This window comes from Natrix helvetica, assembly GCF_964273705.1.
Source record: "Natrix helvetica genome assembly, chromosome: 14".
NCBI classification, from domain to species: domain Eukaryota; kingdom Metazoa; phylum Chordata; class Lepidosauria; order Squamata; family Natricidae; genus Natrix; species Natrix helvetica.
Window position 1 is genome coordinate 6034333 of NC_138564.1, and position 23660 is coordinate 6057992.

The window sequence follows — 23660 nt, forward strand, 5'->3', positions numbered from 1 at the left end:
CTGGGGTTGCATGGATCTGGGTGGGGGGGAACCTTGGTTTCAACTCGCAAAGCGTCCCTGGCCTGCTCTCAAGTTGCCATAGGAAAGCGGGGATGGAAAACCGATGAAACGGCACGGCAGAAAAAAAAACTGATACACATTCCAGACCTGTCTATCTCAAGGCTGTCTCCCGGGGTTATCCACAGCGGCCGGAGAGGAGTGATCACTACAACTCCCGAAACTGCCCCGTTAGCAAATGTGATTGATGACATACCCTGTGGGGGGAGGAGTTTGCATCAAAAGTCTTAAAATGCCCTTGAGGAGCATCCTTGGTCATTGGAAAATTAAACTCCAACTTCAACCAGCTCCAGGAGATTCTAAAAGCCTGAACCGGCATTGCTTGAGCGGGATTGCCCAGTTGTTTTTTCATGATATTGAATCCAAGGATGTAATCCTACGACGTTGCGTTATCTGCTTGAAAACATGCTGTGGGGATTCCCAAGGAGAGAGCAAAAATGGAGAAGGGGAGGGCCAACTGCGAAGATGGGAGACTTTCTGGAAATTGTGGCTTTTGAAAAGAAACGCATCTTGGTTGAAGTCTGTAGAGATTTTCCGTCCTCCAGGTCATGGTTGTCCCAAAGGTGCTTTTTCAGGAGGAAACTGGACTTTCTTGTTTTGTTTTTTTCTTTTGGAGACGTTTCACTTCTCATCCAAGAAGCTTCTTCAGCTCTGGCTGGATGATGGGGAAGCTGAAGAAGCTTCTTGGATGAGAAGTGAAACATCTTCAGAAGAAAACAAACAAGAAAAGTCCAGTTGCCTCCTGAGAAAAAGCACCTTTGGGACATCTTGGTTGAAAGCCTGAAGATTTGGATTTCAATACCCAATGGAGAACAAACTAGATGGACCTCTCTCCACCATCCAGAATCTAAATGGAGAAATCGGTCGATTTGTACGTCACACACTAAGCTGTCTTTTGCTACTCCTAGTGTGGAAGAAGCCCTGACGGATTGGAGTCCTACCTCACCATCTGTGCACCATTTTGATAAGACACCTAACCAGGCTCGTGCAACCTTTACTGTCAGAATCAAATAACCCGCTCCATAATTTATGTTGAGACTCTGGAAAGAGTGCAGAGAAGAGCAACAAAGATGATTAAGGGACTGGAAACTGAGACATATGAAGAACGGTTGCAGGAATCGAGTATGCTTAGTCTAGTGAAAAGAAGATGCAGGGAGGGACATGATAGAATATGTTCCAATATTTGAGGAGCTGCCACAAAAATGACGGGGACACACTATTTACCAAAGCATCAAAAAACAAAAACAAGACAAGAATGAATGGATGCAATAACGGCAACCAGTTTTGGTCAACTACAAAAAAGATGTTGAGACTTTGGAAAAAGTTCAGAGAAGAGCAACTAAGATGATCAAAGGCCTGGAGACTAAAAGATATGAGAAGCGGCTGCAGGATTTGGGGTTTGGCTAGTCTAAAGAAGAGAAGAATTGGGGGCGACATAATAGCAGCATTCCAGTATTTGAGGGGCTGCCATAAGAAGAGGGGGGATTTCAATTTATTTTCCAAAGCAACAGAAGGCAGGACAAGAAACAATGGTTGGAAACTAATCAAAGAGAGAAGCAACCTGGAATTAAGGAGAAACTTCCTAACAGTGAGGACAATTAACAAGTGGAACAGAAGTTGCCTCCATAAATTGTGGGCACTCCATCACTGGATGTTTTTAAGAAGAGACTAAACAGCCAGTTATCTGAAATGGTATAAGGTCTCCTGTTTGAGCAGGGGGTTGGACTAGAAGACCTCCAGCTCCTTCCCTTCCCTTCCATATCCCTCTTCTCTTCTCTTCTCTTCTCTTCCCTTCCCTTCCCTTCCATCTCCCTCTTCTCTTCTCTCCTCTCCCCTTCCCTTCCATTCTATTATCAAGGAGAGAAGCAACCTAGAACTAAGGAGAAATTTCTTAATGACGAGAACAATCAATCAGAGGAACACCTTGCCTTCAGAAGTGGTGGGTCACCCCATCACTGGAGGCTTCCAAGAAGAGACTGGGCAGCTATTTATCTGAAATGACATACTCTCCTGCTCATGCAGGGAGTTGGATTAGATGACCTCCAAGGTCCCGTCCAACTCTGTTATTCTACGTTCTAATTTAATGCAACATGCAAGGTTAATGTCACCTTCTCGGGACAGATTTGATAGTGTTGGCACCTTGCCTTGGATTCTTGACCCCAAACAGTTGGATTCTCTCAATTGTGACCCTTCGTAGCTTGGATTCTAGCCAGGTGGAATCTCTCCCTTCCCTATTTTCTTTCTTTCTTTACCTGCGTCTTTGATACACAACGAATGCAGACATTTGTTCCACCTGCTGATAAGGATCTTGGCAGTTAACCGTAGGACAATAAAAACAAAGTGGGAATTAATGGCTGGCACAGAGATGGTTCAAACACCTCGTTTGTTGATATGGAGCATTGCCAACTCAACAGCTTTGATGATAGCCAACTGTTTGGGCAGTAAAACGAGTGGTAAAATGTGTTACAACTGCATTTCTTAGGAAATCGGGAGGAGGAACGTCAACGATCTCTAGTAGGCCTTTGGTGTTGGGTTGGTGGTGAGAACGTTGTCCTCCAATCTCCTACTTGGGTTCAATATTCAAATCTTTATTGTCATAGTACAACATGTGTACCATGAGATTGGCTGAGCCTCCCTTCGTGCATCCCTTCCCCAACACAATACAACTCACAGTGAAAGACAAAAAAACTCCCCAACGCAGTGAATCCTACTAGCAAACACCCAGTCCTATCGCACCTACAGTATTGTGAACTGATTGCACATTACACTAATCCCGCAAGTCAATCGTACTATGTTGTTGTAGAGTTATTGACAGCCCGTGGATAAAAAAACTGTTCTTCAGCCTGTTTGTGCAGCTGCCTATGCTTCTAGTTAACCCTGGCACGCCTCGAGCAATTTCAACCAAACGTAGTACGCAGAATGGCTTACTCTCTGGAAAAAAATACTGTGGGGAGTAAGATACTGTACCGCTAAGTCCCCTCGGGGTGTGTGTTCTGTTAAGATACAGCCTGTCGTGCCTTCAAATGGCTTCTACTATACTGTTGTAAAATAGATTCTACTGTACAGCGCAGTGGAGTTGCCATGGTAACGGATTCACGGTGCTGCACAAGGGAGCTCCCTCTGGTAAGGGGGAAAATCCAACATTAGAAATTAAGTTTGATCAGGACATTTCCCCCCTTTAATAAATAAATACCCGGGCAAGGCCGGGATATCAGCTAGTAGAAGATAATATTTGTAGCTCAGGATTGAATTGTGGTATCCTTGGTGCTCTCTGAGTTGGGTCCTTTTCTACTAGCTCTGATGACGTTACCTAGTTGGGTTATGAAACGTCTCAAAGGAAACAACCCAGCTCCAAGAGAGCACCAGGAACTCTGCAGCAGCCAAGTGAGTTCATGATCTCATCCTTACTCTATGAAAAAAATGGCTTCTTTTCCTGTATGACGCAGCTGAGCTGCACCTGGGTGTCCTCCCTGGTCATGCTGCGGTAGCGTGATCTTACCGAGTCACTTTTACTAAATCGAGTTGCGCGACTCTTTGCAAATCCCAAGACGGGCCAGGGAAAGGGCGACTGACGTCACGCCCCCTTGGATGGGGAACAGATCTTGGGTTGCTGCCAACGTCATTGGGAGTGACGAGAGAGAATTGGCATCTGCCTGGCATCTCCCGCGCACCTCTGGATCACTCCAGATGAGAAAAAAAAAGAGCAGGTGAAGTTTGAAATACGATCCTGAAATTGTTCGCTTCTGGCAGGGCGACTCCAACGGCATCTGCTAACGTGACCTTGTTTCAAAGGATACAAAACAGGTTGAGCTACTCTGGAATAATTGCAAGGTAGTGCAGAGAAAAAGTGGGGAGATAGTTCTCCGAGATATTTTAAGAGTTTAAGAAGGCCATCTCTTCTCTTCTTTATGATGGGCAGTTTTCCACTGCTCAGGCGTCCTCGTAGAATTGGTTGGTGGTCTCGAGCTGGTCTTGGTAGATCCGAGAGTTGGATCGGATCTGGACTTAGTGGAGAGACCCAACAGGCCAAGAGACTAGACCGGTCTGTCAAAATACATCCTGGAGGATGTCACCGAAGTCACCTCTGAAGCTAAGGATGCTTCATGGTGGTTTGGGCTGGTGCCGTCACCCATAGTTGACTTCATTTTGGTGTTGAGGGTTGAGTTGGACATGAGGCCTCACATCTGGGATGTGGGGGTCCCAAGGGAGATCCCTATGACCATGTGAGGAGAGGCAGGTAAATCTTAAAGTCCGTCCTTTCTGATGCATTCTTTGGGATATTCATTAAAGGTAGAATATGTTGATGAATCAGTTTAGACCAGAATCTCTCTTTTTGCCCTTCCAATTACATTTTATATATTATAAATATAATATATAAATTATAAATATAATATATAAATGTATAAATATAATATATAAATTACATTTTATATATTAATACTGGATAGGGAGATATGCTGAAATTATCTGTCTTCCTTCCTTCCACCCTTCCTCTCATTTTCCTTCTTCCCTCCTTTATTTCTTTCTCTTTCTTTGTTTCTGTCCTTCCTTTCTCTTTCTTTCCTTCCTTTCTTGCTGTCCTTCCTTCTTCCCTCCCTTCCCTCCTTTCCTTTTTTCCTTCCTTCCACCCTTCCTCTCGTTCCTCCTTCCCTCCCTCCTTTCTTTCCTCCCTCTCCTTTTTTCCTTCTTTCCACCCTTCCTCATTTTCCTCCTTCCCTCTTTTATTTCTGTCTCTTTCTTTGTTTCCGTCCTTCCTTCCTTCCTTTCTTTCTTTCCTTCCTTTCTTGCTGTCCTCCCTCCTTCCCTCCTTTCCTTTTTTCCTTCCTTCCACCCTCCCCCTTCCTTTCCTCCTTCGTTTTTCTTTCCTTCCCTCCCTCCCTCCTCCTTCTCTCCCTCCTGTGCTTTCTCATTACTGTACTTATTTTCTTTTACTTACTTTTCTTTCAAGCTTGTTATTTGTACTTTGGGGGGAAATTCGGCGTTTTGTGCATTTTTCAAATTTGCTAGGAAATCATTACCTTTTCCTTCCGAAGGAAGTGTCCTTTTCTAAACTGATACGTACAGCGTTAGGCCTTTGTGCCTCTGGATCATGCTATAAGTCAATTTCCAGGTGAAAATGGAAAATTACTGGCTTCAGTTGCAATTGTGGCGCTGTGTGCGTAGTGCATTCATACTCACATACATATGCCCAGAAGTCTAAAATTGGAATATTTAAGTCAGTGACTGCCCTCTCTATACCTATTATGCACAAATGTGTGACGTGGCTACTTCCCAGTTCTTGCTACCTGCTTTATATTGCCTGCAACTGCAAGTAGGTATGCCTACGTTTACCATAGCCGTGGTGCAAAACTTTGGAACGACCACTAGGTGGCAGCCACACGCAAGCCTTTTCTGCCTCTCTACTGCCCTCTGGAAGTCATCTGAATTGTTGCAGCCCAGATTTGGTGCTCCTACCTATGACCATGTCTCATCTCATGCTTCTGAGTCCCAGCATGGGTGATATCTCATCACAACATCTCTTGCTAGTGATGTAACAGAGAGAACAACACAACCAGCCTGGCGTCCACATCTTAAGTTTTGCCTATGAGCAACCGAAGTGTGAATACACAACACTCGGATGGACTCCCAGTGCTCATTGAGGTCAGCAGATCAGGGAAGGCCCAATTCCCAGGCTGGGCCAATTCATTAATGTAATGACATAATTAATTCCCAGGATTTTTTGTGAATCATCTGAGGACTTTTCCTACCTCATCACTGGAGCTAAAGCCCTCAATGTTCTGTCTTGCATTTCGACAGCAGGGACCTTGTGACTGGTCAGCAGCTCTACCCCAGCATCCTTATTATTAATAATAATAATATTTATTTTGGGCCTTGTTTACTTTTGTTGAAAGATCAAACTGGTAGAGGATGATTCACTCCGGTGCTGGAATCAAACTGACTCATTAGAGGAAGGCAAGAAGTATCAAATCTAGAAACTCAGTTACTTCACCAACGATTTCCAGAAATTCAACTTACCAAAAGTGCGCGAATGAAGTGTGAAGAGTTAAAAACACCCAGTGCAATAGTCCAAGAGGCGCGAATAGGAAATGCTTTAAAATCAAGCGTTTTTCAACCTTGGACAACTTGTGAGACTTCAACTCCCAGAATTCATGCTGGCTGGGGGATTCTGGGAGTTGACGTCCACAGATCTTAAAAGCTGGGAAGGTTGAAAAACTTTGCTTTAAAAGCGTGTTTCTTCTGCCCCAAAAATCAGGATCGATTTGTCAATGAAGCTGGCAGAAATCTGTCCCTCTTCTCTCCTCTCCCCTCTCCTTTCTTCTCTCTTTTGTTTTCTTTTTTCTTCTGTGTATTTTTTTCCTTCTCTTCCCTTCTCTCTCGTTTTCTTTTTTCTTCTGTGTATTTTCCCTTCTCTTCTCTCTCTTCTTGGTCATCTTCTGTGTATCTTCTCTCTTGATTTCTTCCCTTCTCTCTCGTTTTCTTTTTTCTTCTATGTATCTTCTCTCTTCTTTTTTCTTGTGTATTTTGCCTTCTCTTCTTTCTCTTCTTTTCTTTCTCTCTTGGTTTCTTCCCTTCTCTCTCATTTTCTTTTTTCTTCTATGTATCTTCTCTTCTCCTCTCTTCCTTTTTCTTGTGTATTTTGCCTTCTCTTCTTTCTCTTCTTCTGTGTATCTTCTCTCTCATTTTCTTTTTTCTTCTGTGGATCTTTTCTTCTTCTCTCCTCTTTTTTTCTTCTATTTTCCCTTCTCTTCTCTCTTGATTTTCTTCTTCTGTGTATCTTTTCTCTTCTCTCTCATTTTCTTTCTTCTTCTGCATATTTTCCCTTCCCTTCTCTCCTCCCCTCCCTTCTATTTCCTCTTCTCTCTTCTCTTCCCTTCTCCTCTCCTCCCTTCTATTTCCTCTTCTCTTCTCTCTTCTCTTCCCTTCTCCTCTCCTCCCTTCTATTTCCTCTTCTCTTCTCTCTTCTCTTCCCTTCTCCTCTCCTCCCTTCTATTTCCTCTTCTCTTCTCTCTTCTCTTCTCTTCCCTTCTCCTCTCCTCCCTTCTATTTCCTCTTCTCTTCTCTCTTCTCTTCTCTTCCCTTCTCCTCTCCTCCCTTTTATTTCCTCTTCTCTTCTCCTCATGCCCATCTCCATGTCCACCTCCATCCTTTGATATGTGGTTGGTGCCTATCATCACACACAGAGAATTGCAATTGCAGCCCTAAGCATTTCCTGTTTATCTCCTGTTCAACCACTAATTTAGCATCCCAACTGAGACAAGGTCACCCTTAGAAGATAAGAGGCTGCCACCTATTACACCAATCTGGATTATTATTATTATTTGGGGGGGGGGGGGAACGCTCCCTAGCAAGGTAAAAGAACATGGCATATCAAACAGCCAAGGAAGGGCACCAGATAGAGGAGCTGGGGACAGAAGAGGGGGCTTCTAACTCCTCCATGTGTTCTGCGACACGGTGGCTCAGTGGCTAAGACGCTGAGCTTGTCAATCAGAAAGGTCGGCAGTTCAGCGGTTTGAATCCCTAGCGCCACGTAACGGAGTGAGCTCCCGTGACTTGTCCCAGCTTCTGCCAACCTAGCAGTTCGAAAGCACGACAAAAATGCAAGTAGAAAAATAGGAGCCACCTTTGGTGGGAAGGGAACAGCATTTTGTGCACCTTCGGTGTTGAGTCATGCCGGCCACATGACCACGGAGACGTCTTCAGACAGCGCTGGCTCTTCAGCTTTGTAATAGAGATGAGCACTGCCCCCCAGAGTCGGGAACGCCTACACTTATGTGCAAGGGGAACCTTTACCTTTATGTGTAAACTAGCAGTTTTCGGAAAGAGCTGGAAGAAAACTTTTCTACTTGCAAGGGAGCCGTGTTCTTTATCAGAGTGGGAAAGTTTTGCATCTAAAGAAACTGAAACTTCTCGATGTGGCTTTTTGCAAGGTGTGCAAAACAGCCGATTGAGAGAGCAGCAAGCAGCTTCTTGTGGTGAACCAAACGGGCAACTTCTGAGCTTCACACTCGCAGCTCACTTCCTGTTCCTATCCAGCCTGTGTCACTTTTGGCTCTTACAGCCTTCCAAATATTTCTCAGGGCAGCTCCCCATCCAGGCTGAGTCGCCACTTTCATAAGCTGACAGCTGTTCCCAGGATGGATGCTAAGATTGGCCTGTTTGAAGGAGCTTGAGCTGATGACAAGGGAAGGGTAGAGGAACAATTGTGCAGCTTGGACAGAATTGAAGAAACCAAAAATAAATCAGGGCATGGGGGAAAACCTCAACCATATCACTCGCTTCCTCAAATAATTAGACATATGATAGATAGATGATAGATAGATAGATGATAGATACAGAGATAGATAGATAGATAGATAGATAGATAGATAGATAGATAGATGAGAGAGCGAGAGATTAGAGATAGAATAGATAGATAATAGATAAATGATAAATAAATATAAATATACATATACATATACATATGATAGATGATGAGCAAGCGAGATTAGAGATAGAGAGAATAGGTAGATGGATAATAGATAGATGATAAATAAATATAAATACACATACACATACACATATGATGATAGATAGATAGATAGATAGATAGATAGATAGATAGATAGATAGATGATATGGATGGATGGATAGACGGATAGACAGACACACACAGAGATAGATAGATAGATAGATAGACAGACAGACAGACAGACAGACAGACAGACAGAGATAGGACAGGCAAAGACAGGATGATATTGGATGGATGGATGGATGATAAGAGATGGATACAGCAGATAAATGAAATATGTGATTAGATAGATGTAGATAGATGAGATTGATATAGAGATAGAATGATAAAATGATACATAGAGGAAATAGGGATAGATAGGTAGGTAGGTAGGTAGGTAGGTAGGTAGGTAGGTAGGTAGGTGGATAGATAGGTAGGTAGATACCGGTAAGACAGACAGACGGACGGACGGACGGACAGTCGGATGATAGATAAGATAGATAAAATAGACAAGTTGATGAAAGATAGATGACTTGAGATGACTTGGAAGAACATTCTAGAAGAATGGAATGGCAAACCATGTTTGGGCTGTTATCATGAGAACTATGTGGACGTATGTATTGCTGTGGTGGCGCAGTGGTTAAAATGTGGGCTAATTCAGCCGACTGCCAGCAGCTTGATCCTAACCGGCTCCAGGTTGACTCAGCCTTCCATCCTTCCGAGGTGGGTAAAATGAGGACCCTGGTTGTTGGGGGCAAGAGGCTGACTCTGTAAACGGCTTAGAGAGGGCTAGAAAGCCCCGTGAAGCAGCATATAAGTCTAAGGGCTATAGCTGCATCGAAGAAACCACTGAGAGATTACCTTGGCTACACATTCAGGTGAATATATTCATTCTGGAAAGATGAACAAAATGTTCTGGGGATTTAGAGGGGTTGAGTTCCCCATGCCATGGGATCAGAAAGGGATCTAACCCAGACACCATGCTTATAAACCATGTAGATGTGTAGACTCAGGAGGCGAAGGAAGAATCAATAAACCATGGTCAGGTGGTTTAGCAAGAACTTGGGTTTTGCTGACTGGAAAATCTGGGAGCGGTCATCAAAGAACATCTGGTGAGCTCCAGGTAAGGCTAGAGTGGCCACAGGAATTAGCCTAACAAAGGGAAGGATTACTCAACAACCATCCTTCAACTTTTTGACGTCTTTCTCCCAGAATGACTCCGGTGGAATTCTCCCAAACCCATGCGCACCTCCAGTCTGTCCTTGCAGCCAGGGTACTGTCTGTGGCATCACTAAAGTCATTATATAATCAAGCAACTGCTTAGCATAATGAGCCCAATCTTGATAATTAAGCAGTGATACATCCAATACTTTCAAAGCTGAAAGGGTGACAAGAGTTAACCCCTATTTTATCCAAAACCAGGATTATTGAGGGCCATTGTTCTCTTGAAGCGAAGAAATATGTTTAGGAGAAATTGCACTGGTAGGTTAAATATTGATCAAGAGAGTCCAATGCACCAAGTCAACAGAATCACATACTTTATATCAACAGAATCACATACTTTATATCAACCTTCTTCTTCTTCTCCTCCTCCTTCTCTTCTCGTCCTCCTTCTTCTACCTCTTCTTTCTCCTCCTGCTCCTTTCCTTCTCCTTCCTCCTCCTTCCTCTTTCCTCCTCCTCCTATTTTCTCTTCTTCCTTCCTCCTCTTCCTCCTCTTTCCTCTTCTTCCTTCCTCCTCTTCCTTCTCCTTCCTCCTCTCCTCCTTTCTTCTTCTTCTTCCTCCTCTCCCTTCTCCTTCCTCCTCCTCCTTCCTCCCTCTGCCTTCTTCCACCTCTTCCTCCTCCTCTCCTTCTCCTTCCTCTTCTTTGCTCCTTCTTCCTCTTCTTCCTCCTTCTTCTCAAATGTTTTGTTTGACAGACCCCTAGCATCCTGGACATAAATTGTTCCAACTCCTACCCTCAAAATGATGCTATAGAGCACGGCACACCAAGACGACGAGACACAAGAACAGTATTTCCCCCCGAATGCCATCACTCTGCTAAACAATTAATTCCCTCAACTGTGGAACTATTTACCAAGTCTGTATTACTATTACTATTAGTCTTCTCACCGTTCCTATCACCCATCTCCTCCCACTTATGATTGTATGACTATAACTTTGTTGCTTGTATCATAACTCATGCACCAAATTATGCACCAGACAAATCCCCTGTGTGTCCAATCACACTTGGCCAATAAAGAATTATATTTTATTCTCCATTCCATTCTTCTATTTTATTCTGTTGCTATTCCTATTCTTTTCTATTTCTCTTCTACTTCTATTCTATTCCCATTTTCTTTTTCTATTCTTTTCTTTTTTTCTTTCCTATTCCTATTCTATTCTATTTCTATTCCTATTCTTTTCTATTTCTATTCTATTTCTATTTGTATTTCTATTCCTGTTCTATTCTACTCTACTCTCAATTTTACTCTACTCTGCTGTTTCTATTCTATTCTACTCTGTTTCTATTCTATTCTACCCTCCCATTTTCCTCCCTCTCCTTCTCCTTCCCTCCCTTCTCTCCCTTCCTCCCTCCCTCCCTTCCCTCCCTCTTCCTCCCTACCTCCCTTATCCCATCTCTTTCCCCTTCCTCCCTCCCAAGACTGGAGGAAGAGCCACAGATGGTACACCTGGTGTGTCTCACCCCACAGGAGGCGGGGAGATGTGGGAAGCATTTCAGAAGGAGAGAAAGAGTTCAGATTTGCAAGATTCTGTCAATGGAGCTTCGCAATTAAAGAGCCAGCAAGTTCTCCTCCTCTTCTGGACTGCCTCGAAGGGCTGAACATATTTTATCGCTTCTTTGCACTCTGCAGTTATCAATGGGAACGAGGGAATCAAATCTTGAGCCGCCTGCAATGGGGCTGGGAGGTTGTGAATTCAATCCTAGGTAGAGGCAGATGTAGGGTCTCCTATTTGGGCAGGGGGTTGGACTAGATGACCTGCAAGGTCCCTTTCAACTCTGTTAATCTTTTTTCCCCAATTTTTATTTATTTTTTATTCTCTTACATACCATTCAGTATACTTGTTATTCTTCTTTACATTTGTCATTCTTATACATTTGTTATTCCATTTAATAGGTTATAATATACAGTTTGGGTTGCTTTATTTACCATCCCATCCGCCTGTTGTAACACCACCTTATTTTCCCTTTCTTTTCTCCCTCCCTTCTCTACTTCCTTCCTTCCTCCTCTCCTTCCCCTTCCTTCTTCCCTTACCTCTCCCCTACTCCTACTCTTCCTCTTCCCCTTCCTACCCTCTCTCCTTCTTTCTCTCCCTTCCACCCTCCTTTCCTTACCTCTTCCTTCCTTCCCTCCTCTCCTTCCCCTTCCTTCTTCCCTTATCTTTCCCCTACTCCTACTCTTCCCCTTCCTACTCTCTCTCCTTCTCTTTCTCTTCCTTCCACCATCCTCTCCTTACCTCTTTCTTCTTTCCCTCCTCTTCCTCTCGTCCTCTCTCCCTTTCTTTTTCTGTTGTTATAGGGGTCTCTTTCAAATCTCAATTTATGTTTTCTTGGGATGGTATTTCCGCAAACCCAAATATAGTTTAGTATCATTTCTTTTTTTTTTATTGTTTTAATTAACACTCACAAAAACATTCTTCATTACATCTTCCAGAAAGCATGCCGGTTGGTTGCAAATAAATTTCGTGTGTTACTACAATCATTCTTTATATTTCATTCATATTGAATTGTACATTTTAAATCAGAAACATTTATACCATCAATATACCATCATTCTCATTTAACTATATTTGTTTAAACGTGCTTTTGTCTAGAATCATTTATATTTATATTATAATAAATCTAGACAAAAATTTATTACTAGAATTTATAAGTACCCAGGAGAGATTACATCTTTATAACAAAATCTAAACAAAAAAATATTAATAAAATTAGTAAATCTTTTCCCCAGGTCCCATATTATAGTTTATATCCAAATTGTTTTTACCAGTTAGAGTTATTATTTCATTATTATTGTCATGATGGGTTATCTGTTAACGAATAAACATTTTAAAAACAAAAACATTCTATAAGCATCTACAACGTTCTACTTATTAATCACCAAGAATTAACTAAGTTTTTATTTTTATTATTTTTTTCCCCATTCAATTGTGTTTTATTTGGGTTTCTTATTTCTTATTCCCTTACCTCTCCCCTACTCCTATTCTTCCCCTTCCTACCCTCTCTCCTTCTCTTTCTCTCCCTTCCACCCTCCTCTCCTTACCTCTTTCTTCCTTCAACTCTGTTAATCTGTTAATGCACCTTCCCATCCAATGCTGCCCCCTCCCCTGCTGGCTTTTATATCTGTCTTTTTTGCCTTAAAAACAGTGGCTTGTCTTTGTTTGTTTGTTTGTTTGTAAACAGAACCTTGCCTGCCTGGGACAGGAGGCCACAAGGAAAGAGTAAGCGAGACGGGCACTTCAAAGCTGCCCGTAGGGAGGGACTCTTCCTTCAGGAGAAGTCTAAACAAATCCAGAATTCATTTCAGAACAAGACCAGTAGCTGGTATTAGAACACCAATCTTACTGGTAGGTGTTTGGGTTAATAATTAGAGCAGATTACGACAGCAGGGGGAACTTCACAGGGATGGCAGTATTAAGAAAAGAGCAAGGCAACTAGTAATAGTAGGGATTCTAGCCATCAAAAGAAGACTTAATGTTTTTTCTAGAAAAACATCACAACGTTCCCTTCCTAAGAATGGGGATTGGGGGAGAGGTGTAGTAGATGCAGAGAGTTGGGATGAAGTGGTAAATGTTTTGGTGTTTATAAACAGGGGTGGCTCTTAGGATGATACTGTGAATATTGTGAGTGAGTTTTCTCCTCCGATATTATGGGGAGGGGAGGGGAATCCCCTCTTCTCCATTATTATGAAAAAACCTCTCTTCCTTCCCCATCTCTACCAAAATTATGAGAAATAGTTTCCTTTTTTCCTTTCTCTTCTTTTTCTTCTTCTTTTTCTCTTCCTCTCCTTCTCTTCCTTCTCCTTCTTTTGTTTCTCTTCCTTCTTCCTCTCCTCTTCCTTTTCCTCCTCCTTTCTTCTCCTTCCATTCTTCCTCTTCCTTCTCTCCGCCTCTCCTCTTCCTTTACTTTCTCTCGCTTCTCTTCCTTCCTCTTCTTCCCCTCCTTCTCCTTGCATTCTTCCTCTTTCTTTCCTCCATCTCTCCTCTATCCTTCTCCTCTTCCTTTACTTTCTCTCATTTCTTCACCTTCTTCCTCTTCTTTTCCTTTTCCTCCTCCCCCTTTTCCCCCTTCTTCCTCTTCCTTTTCTCTTCTTCCTTTACTTTTTCTGGCTTCCTCCTCCTCCTCCTCCTCCTTCCTTTTCCTCCTCCTTCTCTTTCTTCTCCTTCCATTCCTCCTCTTCCTTTACTTTCTCTCGCTTCTCTTCCTCCTTCTTCCTCTTCTCTTCCATCTCCTCTCCCCTCCTTCTCCTCCCCTTCTCTCAGCTAGGAACGTTATTTTTTTTATAAAAAAACCCTTCCCATCAAGGGGACTTGTGCCAGGGCCAACTTCAAGTGGCGGGCGGTTCCATCGACCTCTCCCCCCCATCTTAGACCCCCCCATTTCACTCTTTCTCTCTCCTCCCCCTCCCCCCATCAGTCTCCCACCCCTCCTGCTCGCCCTGTCCCCTTAAGAGGAGCCTCTCCCTCCCCCCTTTTCCTTCTCCTTCTCTCAGCTAGGAACATTATTTTAAAAAATAATAATAATCTCCTTTTCCTTTCTCTTCTTCTCTTCCTTCTCCTCCTTCTCTCTCTTCTCCTTTTTCTCTTCCTCCTTCTCCTCCTTCTTTTGTTTGTTTTTTCCTTCTCCTCCCCCCCCTTTTCCTGCCTTCTCCTTCCCTCCTTTCTCCCACCTAGGAACATTATTTAAAAAATAATAATCTCCTTTTCCTTTCTCTTCTTCTTCTCCTCCTTCTCTCTCTTCTCTTCCTTCTTCTTTTTCTCTTCCTCCTTCTTTTCTTTGTTTCTCCTCCTCCTCCTTCCCTCCTTCCTCTTCATTCTCTCAGCTAGGAACATTGTTTTTTTTTTATTTTAAAAAAAACCTTCCCATCAAGGGGACGTGCGCCAGGGCCAACTTCAAGTGGCGGGCTGTTCCATCTCCCTCCCTTTCTCTTCTCCCCCCCCCCCATCAGTCTCCCCCACCCCACCCACCCTGCTCGCCCTGTCCCCTTAAGAGGGGCCTCTCCCCCCTTCCTCCTCCAGCCCCCAGCCTCCTTCTCCTTCTCCCCCTCCCCACCCCAGCCTCTCCTCTCCTCCTGGGCGAGCGGGCGCCTGACTCACCCGCGGCGGCTGCGCCTTTAAAAGGCCGCCCTCGCCGCCTCCCCGGCTGCTTCGGAGAGGCTGGACCGGGCTGGCTGGCAAGCGGCCCTGGGCTCGGCGGCGCCTGCGCTGCCTTCGCGACCGACCGAGTGGACGCGCTCCTCCTCCAGCCAAGCAGAAGCCCCGCGGGCAGCGCAGCGCAAGGCAGCCGGGGAACCGCTCGCTCGCCCGCTCGCCCTTCCTCGCTCGCCTTGGACGCTTCCCCGCCGCCTTTGGGGGGCGGACGCCCCTCCGTCCTCCCCGCCAGCCCAGCCGCCGCATCCTCCCTCGCCCCGGGGCGCATCTGGCCAGCGGTGGCGCGGCCGGCGGGGGCGCCGCGGGGGTCGCGCAGCCTCGCCCGGCATCGCCCCGAAAGGCCACGGCGCTTAAGGTGGGCTTCCCAGGAGGGTTGGGAATGGGGAGGGGGCTGGTGGGATGGGAGGGAAGGGGGATGAGGATTTTCCCACCCCCCCTTTTCCTTTTGTTGGGAGGGGGAGGACTTTTAATCAAGTCTCTTCCTCCCCCCCCTCTTTTGGGGATCCTGAAGGTGGGGCTGGGGAATTGGGGGAGGGGTGGAAAGGGGCTTTTGGCTTTTAAGGAGGGTGGGGAGAGGGGGCTTGAGTCTTGGGAGAGGGTGGGGGGGTGAGGATTTCACCACCACCCTTTTGTTGGGAGGGAGGACTTTGAATGCTTCCCCCCTCCTCTTTTGGGGAGGGGGGATGTTGGGAGGGGAGGACTTTTAATAAACTCTCTTCCACCCCCTTTGGGGGATCCTGAAGGTGGGGCTTGGGAATGGGAGGGGGGGCAAGGGGGCTTTTGGCTTTTAAGGAGGCTGGGGGGGAGCAACGGGAGTGATTTGCCCATCCCCATTCCATTTTACTGCGGGGAGGGGGCAGCAGCACTTTAATAAAGCCTCCCCTTCCCCCTTTTGGGGGATCCTGGTGACTGCTCTTAAGGAGGCTTGGGGAGGGGGGAAGGTTTCCCACCCCCTTTTCCTTTGGGGGCGGGACTTTAATAAAGTGTTTTTTCTCTCCCCCCTCCCCCTTCTTCTTGGGATCTTGAAGGTGGCCTTGGCGACGGATCGGAGCGGCTCCCGGGGGCGATGAGCGCCTCGCGTCCGCCTGGGGGCGTTTAAGGTGGGGAGCAAGCTTGTCGCGCCGGCTTGGGGGGGTTGGCTTGGTTTAGGGGTCCCCCCAACCGCTTATTTCCCTGGCCCGCAGAATTAGGGGGATGGGAGGCTGCCAGGATAGACCCCCGATCTCTTTCCAACCAACGGCAGGGGACCATATGGGAATTAAACTCCCCCACCCCCCAGACACACATACCTTGCTTTTTCAAGTTTCTAGTTCCTGGCGAGATTGAGGAGCGACTTTGAAAACCGGCTCCTGTTTTTTTTTCTTTTTTCCCCTCTTACCGGGAAAGAAAAAAATTGGCCCTCTCAATGCTTAGATTCCCCCCCCACCCACCCACCCCAAATATCTGCACCCTTCTCCTTTCCAATTTTGTAATATTTTTTTTTTTGACTTGTTTATTTTGTGCCACCCGCCTTCAGAAACGACATGGAAGCGGTTGGAAAATTTGAATTCAGCAGGAAAGATCTGATCGGGCATGGCGCTTTTGCTGTGGTCTTCAAAGGCAGGCACAAAGAGGTAAATGAGGATTTTATTTTATTTTAAAAGTTCAAAAGAAAATGGGAGGGATTGGGGGGGGATTTTTCTGCTGGGAACAAGGGGGGACATTTTCGATTCTCTCTCTCTCTCTCTCTTTGAAATGGCAATATCTGATATGACGGTGAAAAAGGAGTCCTTGAATCATTGATTCAACCAACTTGGTGCAAACAAAGGGACAAGTTAAAACTTCTAAATCTAAGTTGGGACTTTAGACAACCTCTTTCCCCCCCAGTTCCTTCTAAGAAACTTTTCTAACTTTTCAAGCAACCCCAAAATTTCAAATTAATCCACAAGTAGGCCAGACAAAGCAGGTCATGGCGTGCCTCTCTTAAGATCCCCAAAGATCTGTTAAAATCTGCTAAGATTTTCTCAAGGAACTGAAGACTGAGACTGAATCATGGGGCTGATGCAATTAGGGGAAAGACATGGAGAATTTGCCTAGGCACAAAGCAAAGCAGGCCTTATCTTACAGGCTTGGCAAGGTTTCCCTATGTCAAAGCAGCCACAAAACAAGGGGAAAATCTCTTTGTTGTCTGTCTCGGAGGATCTATAAATAAATATATTTCGGGTTTCTATTTGGTCGCTATGGGAGACTTAAGAATCTCTAGGCAGGACACCTGGAATGCTTTTAGGCTGGGAGCAGGGAGTAAGGCCTGCATTTTATGTAGGAATAAGTTATTGGTGGGCACGTCTCCAAAGTCTTATGATTGGAGGAAGAAAGGTGATAAAGGTTTTGTTTTCGCCTTTTTTTTTTTTTGAATAGGAAGGATCTTGGCAAAGAGTTTGCAAAATTAGAATGACTTCTGTAGCAGCCATTCGTGCTAAAAACAAGCATCTCCGGATTGTCTATTGTATCCTCTCCTGCATAGCTTGTAATGAAGCAAAATGTGCAATTATCTATTTGGGGGCTTGGAGGGCGAAGAGATGAAGACAGAAGGGAGATTCACATTCTTTGCTTCGTAAGGCTTGTTGCTAGAAATGCGGCCTTATATTTCATTTGGAAGTGGTTTTGGTGCTGGAGATCCTGTTCAGAAGGGAAAGAAAATTAAATCAGGGAGGGCAAGTCTGAACTTGCCTTGGCTAAAGACCAGAAAACCAAATAAACCCAGCAGTTTCAGACCAACTTTTATACTGTCAATTATTATCAAATTTGTTTGCCTGCCTATCTCGCGGCTCTGAGTGACTCAAGCTACCCAAAATGTTGTTTGTCTGCGTTTGACCCAGTCTGCGGTACAAAATAGCTTGTGCCATGGGTTTGGGGGGCGTAGCTGCTTGTGAATAGGTCAACAAACTCTCATGAACCCAACTTGGTGGGTCTGTGGAAGTGTGTGATGGAAAACCGCGGGGGGAGGGGAGCCCCTATTCACCATCTTCCCTTGATATTCCAACTTTCAGAAGCCCGAAGTCGAAGTGGCCATCAAATGCATCAACAAGAAAAACTTGGCGAAATCCCAGACTCTCTTGGGGAAGGAGATCAAGATATTGAAGGTAAATTGAAGGGGAAAAAGGGAAGTGACTTTGGAGAGAGAACTTTGAAGTCCACCTGAATTACGAACTGTGTTTTTGTTTGTTTGATAAGTAACGGTTCTTCTCTCCCCCCCCCCCCCCCAACTCTCTCCCTCTTTCTAGGAACTGAAACATGATAACATCGTGGCTCTCTACGACTTCCAGGTATTTTGCTGCAAATTCAGGTCCAAAGATTTATGTGGGGGAGAGAGAGGAGGGTTGTTGATGGGCCAAGCCAACGGGGGGAAGAGAGGGTGTTGTTTAATTAGCTTTTTATAGGGGATGACGACAAGGATGAAGATTTGATCCAAATACCAGCTAGATTGACCTCTAACCCATGGGGCTGGAGGTCTTCAGCTGAAATGGATAACTTTGTGTATGGAATACTAACTGGATACCCGTGCTTCGCTACAAAATTATGTGATCGGGCTTGATAAATTGACCCTTAAAGCTTGAAAATTAATGAGTAGTTACGATGGGGCTTGATACATTGACACTTAAACCTTGGAAATTAATGTAGAATGTGTAACTCCTTAGCATCAGGGCGTGTTAATATAAGGCAACTGGCGGTTGGAACAGAGTTATTTTCAGGTGGGGAGGGGGAGTAGAACTCCTTAGCATCAGAGCGTGTTAATTACTGCATAAGAAATACTAATGATCTGATGGTCATTTCGAAAAATCCTTTCTTAGAGAATAACTAGAAGCCAAGTGGAACATACGTGCCAAATTCCACATTTGTAGGCTTTACGGTTCTGGGGATGTCGTGATGACTTGAGTGGTATTTGGCTTTTATACATATATAGATTAGAATATAGAATATTCTTTGTTGGCCAAGTGTGATTGGACATAAAAGGAATTGGTTCAAACAACAAAGGGATATAATGATAAGGTACACATCAGAGAAGGTAGTAGAAAAAAACGAGAATGCTAATAGTACCTTACTACATGGGTAAAATATCTTTAGATATAAGACAACGCGGTGGGAATTAGGTGTTCAGCAGAATGATGGCATGTAGAAAAAAATTTATCTGGGCCAAGCTGTTTTGGCCTGCAGTGGCAAAAAAGGGCCATTCTTAAAAAGCTTTTACGGTTGTTTATTGTTGTAATCTTTAAAAAGCTGCAGGTTATTTTACAAAAAAAAAGAAAAGAAAATTGGCTGGCTTAAGAGCGCATTGCTATAATTTGGGGATCTAAGGTATTTGCATGGCCCTTGCCTAAAATCTCATTGCTGGCATTGTTACTGTTGCTGGTTTAACCTGTTTATTTATTTTCTTTGGGAAGTTCAGGGCCCTTCGTTCAGTTACATTGTGATTTATCCTTTTTTTAAACAAAAAACAAAACCAAAATTATAAAGTATTGTGGGTGAAACCGGAACAGGAAGGGCATTTCCTGTTTTGTATTTGTGTTTTGATTTTTTTTGGGGGGGGAGGGAGGGAGCCTTTTAGTCAAGTAGAAAACGATGGATCCTGTTGCATTCGAAGGTATTTCTCGCGCGTTGAGCTGTTTTATCTCTCCTTGTGTGGAAATAACTTTGGCGCGGATGTTTATATCGCGGTCCCTGGGCACATCTCCACCCTCTTCAGGAAGCATGCAGAAAAGGCTGGGTTAGTTTCCCAAGGAAATTGACCAACAGTTGTTTGCCTCTGCAGGGTTTGCAATGCTGTGCAATTGTCTGTCTCTTCATAGCATCCTTGAGCTTTTTCTTCTTTCAAAACATGGAGGGAAGGAGGGACATGGTAGAGTTATGTTAAAACATGCTATTAGGAAGAATGTGTGTAGAGATATTTAACCCCCCCCTCTCTTTCCCTCTCTCTCTGTCTCTCTTTTTCTCTCTCTTCTCTCTGTCTCCCTCCCTCTCCCCCTGTCTGTCTCTCTGTCTCTTTCTCTCTGTGTCTCTCTCTTTTTCTCTCTCTGTCTCTCTCTGTCTCTTTCTCTCTCTGTCTCTCTCTTTTTCTCTCTCTGTCTCCCTCCCTCTCCCCCCCTCTGTCTCTCTCTGTCTCTTTCTCTCTCTGTCTCTCTCTTTTTCTCTCTCTGTCTCCCTCCCTCTCCCCCTCTCTGTCTCTCTCCCTCTCCCCCTGTCTGTCTCTCTGTCTCTTTCTCTGTCTCTCTCTTTTTCTCTCTCTGTCTCCCTCCCTCCGTCTCCCCCCTCTCTCTGTCTCTCTCTTCTCTCTGTCTCCCTCCCTCTCCGTCTCTCTCTTTCTCTGTCTGTCTCTCTTCTCTCTCTCTCTCTGTCTGTCTCTCCTCTGTCTCTCTCCCTCCCTCTGCCCCCCTCTCTCTGTTTGTTTGTTTGTTTTTGTGTGTGTGTGTGTGTGTGTGTGTGTGTATATACACAAGCCACTCTGCTTGGTGGCAGAATTGCCTAAATCCTATTTGGAACCCAGATCCCTGGGCCAACTTCCATCCCGGGGCCTTTGTTTTGAGATTAGTGGCCTTTAATTGCGTTGTTGCTTTCTCACAGGCGGTGGTTGGTTGTGCGCGCGCGTGAGAGAGAGAGAGAGACTGGCTGGCTTCTTGCAATTGTGCATCCGAGGTTTGTTTGCCTGTCTGGCCCGTCATGTGGTCTCCAGGCCTCCTTGTTTGTTGACATTCTTTTAGCCGGCTCTGATTGGCCGAGAGCAGCTCCTGCATCACGCTTTGCAATTTGATGCCGCTGGAACTCTGTGGCGTGAGCGACTGCTGGCGGGCGCCCTGCCTGCCAGTGAAGCATGCTGGGAACGGTAGTCTTTGGTTGCAAGAGGTGGTTTTTTTTTTGTTGGTAGGGTTCGCTGTTTTTTTTTTTTTTGCAAATTTTTATTTTATTTTATTTTGCTCTTCTCCTCCTCCTCCTCTCCCATCATTATCCATCCATCCATCTCCTCCTCTTCCTTCCAATTCCTCCTCCCTTCTTTTTCTTCTTTTTCTCCTCCTCCTCCTTCTCTCCCATCATTATCCATCCATCCATCTCCTCTTCCTTCCAATTCCTCCTCCCTTCTTCTTTTTCTTCTTCTTCTTCTCCTCCTCCTTCTCTCCCATCATTATCCATCCATCCTCCTCCTCCTCTTCCTTCCAATTCCTCCTCCTCCCTCCTCCTTCTCCTCCTCCTCCTCCTCCTCTTCCTTCCCCTTCCTTTTCCTTCTCCTCTTCCTCCTTCTTCCTTCTTTATTTATTTTATTTTATTTATTTTGTCAAGTATGTATTAGATAACATAGATAAGTATAAACATGATTTTGGATACATGAAATGGATACAAATACAAGAGAATATTAGAAGACAGGGATGGTAGGCAGGCTGGTGCGCTTATGCACGCCCCTTACAGACCTCTTAGGAATGGGGTGAGATCGACAGTAGACAGTCTTAAGGTTAAAGTTTTGGGGGTTTGGGGAAGAAACCACAGAATCAGGTAGAGCATTCCAGGCGTTGACCAATTGAACAACAATTGAACAATGTTTTCCTTGCCCCTTCACCCTCTCCCTCCCTCCCTCCAGAATTTCTTCTTGCTTCAAACTGGGTTGGAGGAAACAATAAGGAAGGGGGGAAAAGTTTGATTTATTAGTTTGTCAAACATGTACAAGAGAGCAGGTATAAGTATAAACATGGACATGAACGAAAGAAATGGGTAGAAATAGATGGGGACAGTAGGACAGGGACGGAAGGCACGCTGGTGCGCTTATGCATGCCCCCTTTACGGACCTCTTAGGAATGGGGTGAGGTCCACAGTAGACAGTTGAAGGTTGAAGCTTTGGGGGTTTGAGGACGTAACAATGGAGTCAGTTAGAGCATTCCCGGCGTTGACCACTCTGTGACTGAAGTCGTATTTTCTGCAGTCGAGTTTGGAACGGTTTACAGTTTGTATCTATTCTTTGCCCGTGTATTATTGAGGTTGAAGCTGAGGAAGTTGTTGACAGGTAGGATGTTGTACCAGACAATTTTGTGTAGTATGCTTAGGTCTGACCGCGAGCGGCACAGTTCCAAGTTGTTCAAGCCCAAAATGTTGAGCCTGGTGGCGTAAGGGATTCTATTGTGAGCAGAGGAGTGAAAGGACTCTTCTCGTGAAATACCTCTGGATTTCAGAATTCAAATCCAATTCAAAATTGGATTTGGAACTCTGGTGGCAAGGCAACTGAGTTGAAACTCCAAATCCTATCAACTTTTAAAAGAGAAAGCGCTGGAGTCAGCTTGATTCGTCTAAGTTGAATCAGATGCCTGTAAATAATTCAATTTGGAATTCTGTACCCACATCAAAAGGTTTTTGTTGAATCACTTCTGGAAGCAAGATTGATCCTGTTTGACAATCCGGACATCCATATCTCATTGGAATGATTTCTGGAGTTGCAGTTCCAGATTGTTCAAGCCCAAAATTTCGAGCCTGTTGGCGTAAGGGATTCTATTGCGAGTAGAGGAGTGGAGGACTTTTCTCGTGCAATACTTCTGGACCCGCTCAATCGTATTAATGTCCGATAACCAGTGTGGATTCCAAGCAGATGAGCTGTATTCGAGGATTGGTCTGGCAATTTTGAGCTTTCTCTTAGCGTGATGGGATTAATCAACATTTTTCCAGATTCGTTGATCAGGTGGCTTGATAGCAGCCTTGCAAAATTTGAGGGGCTCCCACAAAAAAGAAAGGGAGGGGTCAACCCTATTCCCCAAAGCCCCTGAAAGCAGGTTGAGAAGGAACAGGTGGAAGCTTATCAACCCATATCCAAAGCAGAAACAGAGAGAAATTTCCAGACAGTGAGGACAATTAATCCCTGGAATGATTTGCCTTCAAAGGTTTTGGGTGCTTCATCACTGGAGGCTTTTAAAGAAGAAACTGCAGAGCCATTGGTCCAGAATGGGACTTGAGCAGGGGAGGGGGGGTTGGACTAGAAGACCTCCAAGGTCCCTTCCAGCTGTATGCTATATTCGTTAGTTTTCCCCACCCCTATCCCCCAACTTGGAGCAATGGAGCAGACCACCGTCAAGCTTCTTTTCTGAGAACTGTGGCATTAAATAATGCAGCATAAAACTACCAATGTTGTGTATTGTGTAAGGTTGCCAGTCTGCGTGTTTGATTCGGTGCTGCGGCGTGCATGGGAAAACACAGCTGTCTTTGACTTGGAAAACAAGACTCTGGAATTTGGACAGTGGGTTGTATTTTCTGTTATTTGATAGGTGTTTATTTAAAGAGGTGGTTTCTCTCCCAGGCGTTAACTCAAAAGAGCCCAGAAGAAGGGTTTTTTTTTGGAATTGCATTGCCTTCAGGTTCACCGTTTAAAAGACATGGCACAAAAAAAAGGAGAATTAAGCAGATATTCTGTATCCTCACAGCTGAAGAAGAAAAAATGTGAGGGTTTAACCAAGCTTTGGTTTTGTTCAGTGGCTTAAACTTTAAACCAGGGGTCACCAACCTTTCGGACCTCAGGGACCACTAAATTCATCATTTTAAATCCCGCGGACCACTAATACGATCTGGATAATGATTGGCTGGGTGGGCGTGGCTAGGTGGTCATGTGACTGGGTGGGCATGGCCAACTTGATGTCACTCACGTCAAGGGTCACCTCTCCAGCCTCTACTCGCCCCTCCCCTCCCAGCTACTCCTCGCCTGCCCGCCAGGGCTCCTTAGGGCCCCAACAGGAAGCCGTTG

The 23660-nt window shown here is 44.9% G+C and overlaps 1 protein-coding gene across 2 annotated transcripts in view; it reads left to right on the forward strand.

The window, feature by feature from the left end:
• The first annotated feature begins 14948 nt into the window (after positions 1–14948).
• The window catches only part of ULK1 (unc-51 like autophagy activating kinase 1), an 82845-nt gene continuing 74133 nt past the window's right edge, over positions 14949–23660 (forward strand). For both annotated transcript variants that reach the window (XM_081966869.1, XM_081966870.1), the window contains exons 1-5: positions 14949–15272; positions 15946–16017; positions 16434–16530; positions 17947–18039; positions 18181–18222. In XM_081966869.1, coding sequence (XP_081822995.1) covers positions 16441–16530; positions 17947–18039; positions 18181–18222 — 225 coding nt within the window. In that variant the 5' untranslated portion in view covers positions 14949–15272; positions 15946–16017; positions 16434–16440. The remainder of the gene's footprint in view (positions 15273–15945; positions 16018–16433; positions 16531–17946; positions 18040–18180; positions 18223–23660) is intronic.